Raw genomic sequence first — 13384 nt, forward strand, 5'->3', positions numbered from 1 at the left:
GAAACTCTCGGGTTAATTCTTCTGCGCGCGCGCGGGGCAGGAGCTCGCCCGCACGCGCATTGGTCTGGATGCCTTTGGAGATTCCTTCTGCGCACGCCTCGCGCGCGCGCGCTTTTTCCGCACAGAAATTCCCAAAAATTGCTTATTTTCCTACAAAATTCAACCAGGGGAGTATAATGCATGCACATAAAATAAAACACTAATAAAACTCACAAAAATAAAATAAATGCATGCAAAATAAATATAAAATAACATAAAAAAATGCATACTAAACATACTTATCAATCATATTAGACAACAAATCAAGGTAACCACATTTAAGATACCAAGTATTTGATGTAAATAGATAACGATAAATCATCCTAATTATACCTACAAATAAAGATCAATTAGTAAAACAAAATAAAAATAGAAAAGGGAAGAATATAAAAAATATAAACAATCTTACTTGACCAACAATGAAACCTTTTCACCTTAACATAAAAGGATTTAGCTTGCCATGAACATAAGACTCAAGAGTAAGGATAAAAGAAATTTCATACTTAAACTTGGAGAAATATGCACACTCAAACTCTTATTCTTACACACACAATATTTATTTTACAAGTGAGGAATTTCTCTACACTTTTGCACACTTCAAATCTTATACAACACATCTATTTATAGGTCAAATGAGAGCAAGAGTCTAATGCTCATTAAATGTGGAATAGTAAAGTTGGTGAGTGCTTGTCTCCTTGAATGTCAATATCATGACCCAACTTTAATTGGCATGTTTGATGCCTTAAACCACCGATTCAGCCTTTTCATTCAACAGAGAACACGTACGAAATTTTGTGTAGATGTGTTTGGACATATAATTCACCTCTTTTGGGTAAAAGGTGAAATAGTAATGATATTTTTACTACAAGCTGGTCATAGTAAAAGTAAATCTGTCTCCTTTTTTATTTTTGATAATTTGATCATTTTAATGAGGTTTTTGGAATTTCTTGTCTTCTACAAAGTTGAAGATCCCTCTTTTTTGGTTCTACAGGATTTGAGATTACTCCAATATGACCTTTGTTGCTTGAGTAATTTTATTTTTATCAAACTTGCGCAAACCATAAAATACAACATTTTTAGTAAAACATTTAAATATAAACACATAACACTAAAATAATACAAATTCATAATTTTAATGAAACTTTAATTTTAAAACACAATTATTAACATATAAATAATTACGAATTTTAAGTTTCATCAACCACCAACTCCGTACAAGAATTGACTGCCTTTGCCCATCATCAAAACGAGTTCAATATTGTGGTTGCGCATAATTTTCAGGCTGTGGACGCTATTATTCGAGGCATGTCTACACATCTTGGCCTTGATCCTGCCACGCTGCCGCCAACTGTACCGTTCCCGCCTCCTTTCCAATTCCAATACGCCAACCCTGTCTTTCCACCTGAGGCCGATGAGGAGGACAACGCCGACAATTAAACCAGGGGGTTCTGTTTTACATTTGCATCGTATTGTCATTTTGTTTTTTGTGTTTTTATGTTTTGTGTTTTTTTTTGAAGCATTGAGGACAATGCTTTAGATAAGTGTGGGGGTGCAATTATGGTTTTGCATTTGTTTTTGTTGAGTAGTTGCATATAGTTCGTTATATGTGTTGTCGTTGTTTCAGGTGTTTCGTATGCATAAGTCGAGGATGAAAATTGTTAGCCTATGATGATGAAGTTAGAAAAAATTGAATTTTTGTGAAAAATTTTACTCTTGATTGGATATGAGACACCACAGGTTGATTGGTGAATATTTTAATCACGCATGTTTAACCAGTGAATTGCATAGATATATTAGATGTTGTTGATGTCTGTTGGACCATTGCACGACAATAAGTGTTTGTGGAACTTGATAGTTTCTTGAATTTCGATGATCTTGTTGATATGACATATACGATCTTGGGCATACCTGTTAATTTTTATGATACTTTTATGCAAATCCAATTAACTTCATCCGGGGTATGAGCAAGAAGATTGAAATCCTAATCATATTGTTTTTGCCTAAGTATGCGGATTGAATGGGGTTAACTTTTGAAATTTTTTTTAAATAACAGTTCCATCCGGGCTTGGAATGTGATTGAAATTTTATTCACTATTCCATAGCTAAGTTTGCGGACCTAATGGGATTATAGTTCCATCCGAGCTATAGACGAGGGGATTGAAATTCGAATTCTATCTAGTTATAGATAAGTATGCGGGTAATTATTGGGATAAATTTTTCGGTTGCAAAATCCGACGGTGCGGAATTTTATCTCAAGAAAGTTGTGTTGTATTAAGGGATTGTTGAGAGGAGAGTTCTTGATGGTGAAACTTACACTGAATTGTTATAGGTCGGCGAACAGTCTTGAAACTATGTCTTTTGAAGTTGCATGTAGTGGGGTAACATGAACACACACACGTTCACATTCGAATGGAGGTGCATCATGGAAAATCGAGAGTATTCGTAAGCTTGTTTTTTGTGTGAGAAACTTCGTTGAGGCTATGTTATGCATGATTCGTCCTTACTTATGTTTTTGTTTTTCTTTTTTTTTTTTGCATGACCTGCTCGAGGGCGAGCAAGGATTAAGTATGGGGGATTTTGATAGTCGTGTTTGTGTTGCATATTTTAATATCATTCTGTTGTTGTTTTTCATGCATTCATTTGTTTTAATGAAGTATTGTGTTCATATTTCATATATCGTGTCTGCATTACATGCTCCCGGGTTTATTGTGTAACGTCCCAATTTCTCAATCGAAACGTTACTCAAACATACTTACTTAAAAATTTGGTAAAAATAAAAATTTTGCGGAAGCATAATCTTATTTATTAAAATAGCGTATAAAATGTGCACAAAATAAAATAGCATCTAAAAATATTTTCCAAAACATGGCCATCAACTTAAAAAAAAAATCAAAACTTGTTTGTCTCTCATCAAATAAAAAGGTTTAAAATATCTTCCATTCTAAAGCATTCACACTCATGCATTGCCCGTTGGACCGACCCCTGCCTTTTCTTCATGTCCGCCCACATAATCATCAATAAAAGCATCCACATCATCATTACCTGCACCATTCAAGTATAGTGAGTCGAAAGACTCAGCAAGAGCATGCAGAAAAGGATTTTCTAACTTTAAAAGAAAAACATTAACTTAAACTCCCATGCAATAAACATAACTTTAATATAGCCATATCATAAAAATATTTGAGGAGATGAAGTATGAGTAGTGTGGTAACCGTCATAACGAGCCATTCATAGTTTCGTGTTGATCAACAAGCATATGACATTACGCCCGTAAACTTTCATTCTTTGGATAGCCGCTTCGGAGCTCAACCCGAAGTGCATACCCCGTATAACCATCCCGTGAGCCATGTTTGGATAGCCGCTCCGGAGCTCATCCCGAAGTGCATACCCCATATAATCACCACAAGACGCATAAATCATCAAAATATTTTCCATGCACCATATCATTCATCTTATAATGTCATTTCATAAATCTCGTACATGCTCATAAAGTTTCTCGTGATGCTACATGCTTAAAATCCGTCAAAACATTTCATGAGAAATTAACTTTCATGAGAAAATCACATAATCTTGCAATACATAACTTGACTGATCCACGTGAGGCACTCCATCCGTTTCGGACCTTGAAAACTTTAAAATTCTTCATGAACATTCTTAAAAATAATTAAAATACATTAAAGTATCAAAATCATGATTTTTAGGACTCAAAAACTCATAAAATGGGATGGGAAAATCGAGCCTGAGGCGCGGCCGCGCTGTCTCAACAGCGCGGGCGCGCCGCCCACACGAATTCTTGCGACAATGTGGCACGGGCGCGCTACTTAGTAGCGCGGGCGCGCCGTCTGTGCGCATAGATTTCGCAGCTCAGGTGTGGGCGCGTCGTCGTGGCGTCTGATTCCAAAAAAAAACTGATCTTTTCTGCACTTTCTTCAAAACCCACAATGCTTTGGGACGTTTTTCCATCAAAATACCATTCAACAACATCAAAACATTAAAATAACTTTCCCCAAAACAACAACCATTTCAAATATTTTGAATCAAAAACCCTCATTCAACTTTTACCCCAACAATCTGATTTCTTGCCTTCAAATCATTCAAAACTCAATAAACTTAAACCGAAAACATCATAAATGCTTCTCGTATCACAATCAAGCAACATACTCATAAAATTTTCAAGAAAACATTCATAGATCATCAATCAAACACCTAGGGTTTTATCTTGAAAATAACTATATTCTTGAATGAGTATAAAAAAAAAACAGTAAAAACTTGCCTGGATCGTCTGATTGGGATTAACCTGGACTGTGGAACGATCTAGCCTTGAGAAGCCGAAGAACCCTAGCTTGGAGATCGCAGTGTTTGAGAGAGATTTTGAGAAAGAAGAGTGAGCGTTCAAATGAGAGTTCAGAAAACTTCTGAACGCTTTTCTTCTGTAACTAATGGGCTCCAACACGGCCCATTAGTTACACTTAAAATTCTTTAAAATTTTTACTCTCTGAGTAAAATACTTCTGCATCTACTAACTTTACTTAAAATATTTTTCTTAACTTGTTTCAAGGCTAGGCTCGTTCCTACGACCCAAAATTAAACCCAACCTAAAATTTTAAAAAAATAATATAACACATAATTCACATAACAATTAATATTATAAATAACATGCATTAAATCATATAATTAAATCAATTAATCGTGATTAAGCTAGTGGACTTTTTGGACCTTACAACTCTACCCTCCTTAAAAGAATTTCGTTCTCGAAATTCGACTTACCAAACAGTTTAGGATAGCGTGCTCGCATATCTTGTTCTGTTTCCCAAGTAGCTTCTTCAACCAACTGGTTGCTCCATAAGACTTTCACCATTGGAATCTCTCTGTTTCTCAACCTACGAACTTGTCTGTCCAAGATTTGTATAGGCATCTCCTCGTAGGACAAGTCTGGCGTCCATTTCATTGGCTCATGGCGGATAACATGAGCAGGATTTGCCACATACTTCCTTAGCATAGAGATATGGAAGACATTGTGGACACCCCCCAAGTTGGGTGGTAGTGCTACTCGGTAAGCTCGAGCCCCAAATTTTTCTAGGATCTCAAAAGGTCCTATATATCTTGGACTCAATTTACCCTTTTTTCCAAATCTCATAACACCTTTCCATGGTGACACCTTTAAAAATACATGGTCACCTACTTCAAACTCCAAATCTCTACGTCGCTGGTCGGCGTAACTTTTCTGTCGACTTTGAGCTGTCAACATTCTGTCTCTGATCTTAGCTATTACATCCACCGTTTGAGTCACTATATCTGGTCCCAAAACAGCTCTCTCTCCATCTTCATCCTAGTGCAAGGAAGTTCTACACCTTCTCCCATACAATGCCTCATAAGGAGCCATGCCAATAGTTGCTTGATAACTATTTTTGTAAGTAAACTCCACTAAAGGTAATTTCGATTCCCAATTCCCTCCAAAGTTGATCATAAAAGCTCTCAACATGTCTTCGAGTATTTGGATCACTCGTTTTGACTGACCATCTGTCTGAGGGTGGAAAGCTGTACTGAAAGCTAGCTTTGTTCCCAATCCTCTATGTAAACTTTCCCAAAAGTTTGAAGTGAACTTAGGATCCCTGTCAGATACTATCCTCGCTGGAACTCCATGCAATCTGACAATTTCTCGAACGTACAGCTCTGCATACTGATTCATCGAGAAGTTATTCCTGACTGGAATAAAATGAGCTGACTTAGTTAACCTGTCAACTATCACCCAAATCGAGTTCATCCTTCGCGGTGAGACTGGCAATCCTACTACGAAATCCATAATGACATCTTCCCACTTCCATGTGGGTATTGGCAAGGGTTTTAGGAGTCCCGCTGGCCTTTGATGCTCAATTTTTACCTGTTGACAAGTCAAACATTCACTCACAAATTCTACGATATCCTTCTTCATACCTGGCCACCAATATAAGGATTGCAGATCCTTATACATTTTCGTACTTCCTGGATCAATGGAATATGGAACAGTATGGGCTTCAGTCATCACTTCCACTCTCAATGAGTCTACTGCTGGCACCCACATTCTACCTCGGTGATGAACAATTCCATCTTTCACAGTGTACAATGTACCACCCTTGGCTTTATCTCTGTTCCTCCACAACATCAACTGTTCATCAGAAGCTTGGCCTACTCTGATTCTCTCAAGAAAACTAGGTACTACTGTTAAGGCTGCTAGAGTGCATACCTCCATTGGTTCAAATACCTCCAAACTCATACGTTCAAATTCAGAAATCAACTCCTGCTGCACTGTCAATTGGTTCAATGTTGCAGACTTGCGACTCAAGGCATCTGCTACAACATTAGCCTTACCAGGATGGTAGCTAATGTCACAGTCGTAGTCCTTCACTAATTCCAGCTATCGCCTCTGCCTCATATTCAACTCCTTCTGAGTGAAGAAATATTTTAGGCTTTTGTGATCAGTGAAAATCTGACACCATTCGCCGTACAAGTAGTGTCTCCATAGCTTCAAAGCAAAAACAACTGCCGCCAACTCAAGATCATGAGTCGGGTAATTCCTCTCATGGACCTTCAGCTGTCGAGATGCATATGCTATTACTTTATCATCCTGCATCAGCACAACTCCTAATCCACTCTTAGAAGCATCGGTATAAACCACAAAGCGACCCGTGCCTTCGGGAATTGCTAGCACTAGCGCTGAAATCAGTCTTTCCTTCAATTCTGTAAAGCTCTTCTCACATTGTTCTGACCACACAAACTTCACACCTTTTCGAGTTAAGGAAGTCAGTGGTAGGGCTATCTTGGAGAAGTCTTGAATAAATCTCCTGTAGTAGCCTGCTAAACCCAAGAAACTTCGTATTTCTGTAGCATTCTTCGGGGCAGCCCAATTACGAACCGCTTCCACCTTCGACGGATCCACCTCAATCCCCTTAGCTGAAACTATATGACCCAAAAATGAAATCTGCTCCAGCCAGAATTCACACTTACTGTACTTAGCATACAGTTGCTTTTCTTTAAAAATTTGCAACACCGTAGCCAAGTGCTGACGATGCTTCTCCCTACTGCGAGAATATATCAATATGTCATCTATGAAGACTATGACAAACTGATCCAAGAAAGGTTGAAACACCCTATTCATCAAATCCATGAACACAGCTGGTGCATTGGTCAATCCAAATGGCATTACCAAGAACTCATAGTGGCCATAGCGAGTCCTGAATGCTGTCTTCTGCACATCTGCATCCTTTACCTTCAGCTGATGGTAACCTGATCGCAGATCAATTTTTAAGAACACCTCTACCTCTTGCAACTGGTCGAACAAGTCGTCTATTCTGGGCAAAGGATATCTGTTCTTCACTGTAACTCGGTTCAGTTCTCTGTAGTCAATGCATAATCTCATTGACTCATATTTCTTCTTGACGAACAACACCGGTGCACCCCAAGGCGATACACTCGGTCTGATGAACCTATTATCAGTAATTCCTGCAACTGATCCTTCAATTCTTTCATCTCGGTCGGTGCCAATCTGTACGGTGCCTTAGAAGCTGTCTTAGTTCCAGGCAACAATTCTATCCCAAATTCGACTTCCCTGACTGGAGGCAATCCCGCAACATCATCGGGAAAAACTTCTGGAAAGTCCTTCACTACCTCCACTTCCACAAGTTTTGGTCGCTGTACCTCCAGATCATCAATTAGACTCGCAAGAAATCCTGTACACCCATTACTCAATAATTGCCAGGCTGTTCCTGCAGAAATCATACCTGGTGCGCTCTTCTTAGAGGTAGTGCGGAACGCAAACGGTTTCCTGTTCTAATCTTTCAATGAGACAGTTTTTCGTTTGCAGTCAATAATAGCCTCATGCCGAGACAACCAATCCATCCCAAAAATCGCATCGAAATCCATAATTTTCAAAACAATAAAATCTGCACACAAAACTAGACTCTGCATCTGAACCTTGCAATTTCTTACCACACTACTACTTTTCAGTTCTTCTCTTGAGGGTAACGACACACAAAATTTCGAAATAGATTCATCCGGCAAGACCCCCAATTTCATCATAAAATTAATAGATATAAAAGAGTGCGTAGCTCCTGAATCAATGAACACGAAAGCAGGTAAACCAGCGATAAGGATCATACCTGTGACAATTGCAGAATCTGGGTCAACCTGATCGTGAGTCATAGCAAACACTCTTCCCCTGATAGGATCCTTTGACTGCGGGCAATCCTTGGCGAAATTCCCTGGCTTCTTGCAAAGAAAGCAAGTATTGGTCCCAAGCATGCATTGACCTGAGTGTGACTTCCCACACTTTTGACAGATAGGTGCATTCGCCGGCCTTGGAGCATTGGCGTTTGGCTGATTCTGTCCCTTAGGTCGCGCCTGATTGGGGTTTTGGCGCTGCTGCTGCTGCGGTCTCCTCTGAGCTGGAGCTTGGTACGGCCTCTTCTGACTAGACCCTTGTTGTTCTCTCCCTTGGTAACTGGCTCTTTTCGCTTGCAATTCTTTGATAATATCATTCCCATATTTTTCTGACAACATAGCCTCATCGACTGCTGCTCTGTACGTTTGTGCCCCACTCAATCTGACATCACGACGAATAGTGGCATTCAGTCCCTCCGTGAAATGCTTCAACTCCTCTACAGCATTACTCGAAATCATGGGCACAAAATACCTCCCCCTTTCAAACTTCTTCACATACTCAGCAATGAACATGCTCCCTTGGCGGAGCTCCAGGAATTCTCTAGCAAGTCTAGTCCTGGTGCTGATAGTGAAATATTTTCCATAGAACACATCTTTGAATCCATTCCAAGTCAACGTAGTCATATCCACAGTAGAACGGGCTCCCTGCCACCAAACCCTTGCATCATCACGAAACATAAAGATGGCACACCTCACACGGTCTACATCAGTGAGCTGCATGTAGTCAAAAATGGTCTCCACTGACTGCAACCATTCCTCGGCTACAAGGGGATCAACCCCTCCTCTGAACTCATGCGGCCCTAGATCCTTAAACTATTTAATGATCGGATTAGTTAGTAGTGGCTGATTGTTGTTCCGTCCTCCCGCTTGTTCTTGGATTAACTGTTGAATCTGCTCCCCTTGGGCTCTACTCTGCTCTTACAACAGAGTCGCCAACCCAGCCAAAAACTGGTTATTCTGATTGTCCTCATTGTTCGGATTCCTACGGTTAGCCATGATCCTGATGTCCATACAGTCCACATGCTTAATTACGTTATTTAAACATAACATCCTAATTAACATGCATAAATATTAATCGCAAAAGCTATCATGCATCTTAAACAATCCATAACATAGAACTTACAGACATGAAGATGAAGCACAGGGTCGTGGCGAGAATGCATGCGTACAACCAAACCCAGAGCGAACTGCTCTGATACCAAGCTGTAACATCCCAATTTCTCAATCGAAACGTTACTCAAACATACTTACTTAAAAATTTGGTAAAAATAAAAACTTTGCGGAAGCATCATCTTATTTATTAAAATAGCGTATAAAATGTGCACAAAATAAAATAGCATCTAAAAATATTTGCAAAAACATGGCCATCAACTTAAAAAAAATCAAAACTTGTTTGTCTCTCATCAAATAAAAAGGTTTAAATATCTTCCATTCTAAAGCATTCACACTCATGCATTGCCCGTTGGACTGACCCCTGCCTCTTCTTCATGTCCGCCCACATAATCATCAATAAAAGCATCCACATCATCATTACATGCACCATTCAAGTATAGTGAGTCGAAAGACTCAGCAAGAGCATGCAGAAAAGTATTTTCTAACTTTAAAAGGAAAACATTAACTTAAACTCCCATGCAATAAACATAACTTTAATATAGACATATCATAAAAATATTTGAGGAGATGAAGTATGAGTAGTGTGGTAACCATCATAACGAGCCATTCATAGTTTCGTGTTGATCAACAAGCATATGACATTACGCCCGTAAACTTTCATTCTTTGGATAGCCGCTTCGGAGCTCAACCCGAAGTGCATACCCCGTATAACCATCGTGTGAGCCATGTTTGGATAGCGCTCCGGAGCTCATCCCGAAGTGCATACCCCATATAATCACCACAAGACGCATAAATCATCAAAATATTTTCCATGCACCATATCATTCATCTTATCATGTCATTTCATAAATCTCGTACATGCTCATAAAGTTTCTCGTGATGCTACATGCTTAAAATCCGTCAAAACATTTCATGAGAAATTAACTTTCATGAGAAAATCACATAATCATGCAATACATAACTTGACTGATCCACGTGAGGCATTCCATCCGTTTCGGACCTTGAAAACTTTAAAATTCTTCATGAACATTCTTAAAAATAATTAAAATACATTAAAGTATCAAAATCATGATTTTTAGGACTCAAAAACTCATAAAATGGGATGAGAAAATCGAGCCGGAGGCGCGGCCGCACTGTCTCAACAGTGCGGGCGCGCCAGCCCTGCGCGGCCGCGCTGCTTCTACAGCGCGGGCGCGCCACCCGCTTGACTTCTTGCGACAAAGTGGCGCGGGCGCGCTACTTAGTAGCGCGGGCGCGCCGTCTGTGCGCAGAGATTTCGCAGCTATGGAGCGGACGCGCTGCTCAGCAGCGCAGGTGCGCCGTCGCGGCGTCTGATTCCAAAAAAAAACTGATCTTTTCTGCACTTTCTTCAAAATCCACAATGCTTTGGGACGTTTTTCCATCAAAATACCATTCAACAACATCAAAACTTCAAAATAACTTTCTCCAAAACAACAACCATTTCAAATATTTTGAATCAAAAACCCTCATTCAACTTTTACCCCAACAATCTGATTTCTTGCCTTCAAATCATTCAAAACTCAATAAACTTGAACCGAAAACATTAGGAATGCTTCTCGTATCACAATCAAGCAACATTCATAGATCATCAATCAAACTGTAAGGTCCAAATCCATTAAACTCACTTACGATGATTTTAAAATAATTTTTATGATTTTATGCCATAAATTGTTTAAGTTATGATTTAATGATTATGGTTTCATGATATAATTATTTTATGTTTAACGCTTTCGATTAAGTTAATGGTTTCAGGTCGAGTTTGATTTTGGAATCATGGGACGAGGCTAACCTACGAACGAGATGATAGAGCGTATTTTTACGAACGTTTTAAGTATAATATTGATATGTTTTTGATGTATGAGTCGGGGGATGGTATTTTTATCAGACGAGTCGGGATGGGTGACTGACTGCATTTTAGAGATGAACACACATTATGTATTGAATGATCATTATCCTATCTATCTACCCGGTTCCCCTCCCCATTACTTCCCATGTCCCCTTGTTCCCTTGACTCTCTCTTCTTCCCTATCCTCTACACGATTCTTTCCCCTTCTCTTCATTCTATCATATTCTCCTTATTGTTTCTTTATTGAACCTTCACGGTTCTTCAAGAAAGTCACAAGCCAAAGTTCCAAATCTCGTTCTTGGTGTTGTTAGCTCATTGTCAAGAATCCGAATCAACTTCGTCTTCATTTCAAGGCAAGTACAAATTTAAAAGATTTTGAAACCCATTCAAGCTATTATGTATTTTAATATGAATTGTTGTGTGTTGAAATATGTATGCATGATTTTCAAGAATTTCAAGAGCATGATGTTTTGATATTTTAATGGTTTGAAGAACGTGTTATGTGATGGTACGAAATCGTGAAGCATAAGTCGTTCTTGTCAAGTTATTGAGTTTGATTCAAGAGATACATGTTTATTTTAAAGTTTTGATGAGTTCCAGAGGTTCTAAGATATTTTTTAATTAAAGAATATAGCTATAGTAATAGAAAATATCATATTTTGAAGTATTGAGTTAGTTTTAGTTAAAGCATTGAAATGTTGCTTGTGCTCGATTGTCTCGGATTAGCGACACTCATTACGATTTTGAAGATAAATATTAGTGTATTTATTAAAATGATATGAGGCCAATTTTATTGGAAACATAGCTTATTTATCTAAAACTTTCATGTTTTGAGTTTTATCAAAATCATTTTGGAAGATTGGTCAAAATCACCCCAAAATGTGTCGAGTGTTTTGATTTCCCGGCAGTGAGACATCTGGGGAGAATGAGCATAACGTTTTACTGAAAACTCCAATTGAAGTGAGGTTTTCTGCATTAGAAAGCCAAGATTAAGAGATACAACTTTCATGTTTATAACGTTTCCAAATTCTGGGCTCAAGAACTCGAAATATCAGTGTGAATGCATAGAAACTGCAGTGCAGCAGAACTGTCAATGCGCAAGTATAGCGCCCCAACGCTTTTCTTTCAGCGCTGGAGCACTGTAGCCTCGAATTAATTTTCTTAAGTTTTGATTTTAGGGTCCTAAATTCATGGTTATGATCTTTTAAGGCTTCTAAAATATATATAAGAGTTTCTATGCAAAAAGTTTCAAGTTTTAAGCCAAGAACGAAAAGAACGACTTACGTGGATTGATTACGCTATGTGATGCATGTAAATGTCTAAGTTTCATTCATGAAACCTATGTTCAATATCAAAGTATGATTTTTATCATCTATGACATGCATGAAGTAATTGAGTAAAGTTTTATGTTCATGAAATGAAAGTTATGACGGAATTTACGATGAAACAATGATGTTTCATAATGAATGAAATGATATGATGAATGATGTTAAGATGAAGCATGATATGATATGTTGATGCATGAAAATATTTTGATGTCTTATGTGTCTTTGTGGTGGCAAACACGGGATTGGTGCTCCGGTTTGGGCTCCGGAGAGGGCCTTTCCAAACATGGCTCATGAGACAGATAAGTACACGGGACTGGTGCTCTGGGATGAGCTCCGGAGAGGGCCTTTCCAAAGAACAAATGTTATGAGGCTTAGTGCCATATGCTTGTTGATCAACAAGAAAAGGATGAATGTGCCCATTATGACGGTTGCCACAATTTCGCATAATTCGTCACCAAATGATGAGTTTATGTTATGTTATGTTACGTTTAAATGATATTTGAAATCTCACGATTTTTACTGCATATACTTGCTGAGTATTTAGACTCACTATACTTGAATGGTGCAGGTAATGGGGATGAAATTTATGCATATGTCGACGAGTTTAATGCCGGACATGAAGAAGAGCAAGGAGTCGGAACAGCGGGCGATGCATGAGTGTGTTCATAGTTGAGTGTGATATGCTATGTCTTGAGTTATTTGCAACTTTATGATGTATTTTAAGGTTGTAAACAAGTTTTATAAATTTTAAGGTTTGGATTTGGTTTGTAAACTATTCTGAAATGTTTTAAGTAAGGTTTGATGTATGCATACATCTTTCAAAAAATTTCTTTTCCGCGTT

At 38.5% G+C, this 13384-nt stretch overlaps 1 protein-coding gene across 1 annotated transcript; it reads right to left on the minus strand.

The window, feature by feature from the left end:
• Nucleotides 1-7845: 7845 nt before the first annotated feature.
• On the minus strand, nucleotides 7846-8955 carry LOC140889232 (uncharacterized). Its single transcript, XM_073296944.1, has one exon. It carries the CDS (start codon nucleotides 8953-8955, stop codon nucleotides 7846-7848), a length of 1110 nt encoding a protein of 369 aa, XP_073153045.1.
• Between the last annotated feature and the right edge of the window lie 4429 nt (nucleotides 8956-13384).

Source organism: Henckelia pumila, chromosome 3 (genome assembly GCF_033568475.1).
Source record: "Henckelia pumila isolate YLH828 chromosome 3, ASM3356847v2, whole genome shotgun sequence".
Classification (NCBI taxonomy): domain Eukaryota; kingdom Viridiplantae; phylum Streptophyta; class Magnoliopsida; order Lamiales; family Gesneriaceae; genus Henckelia; species Henckelia pumila.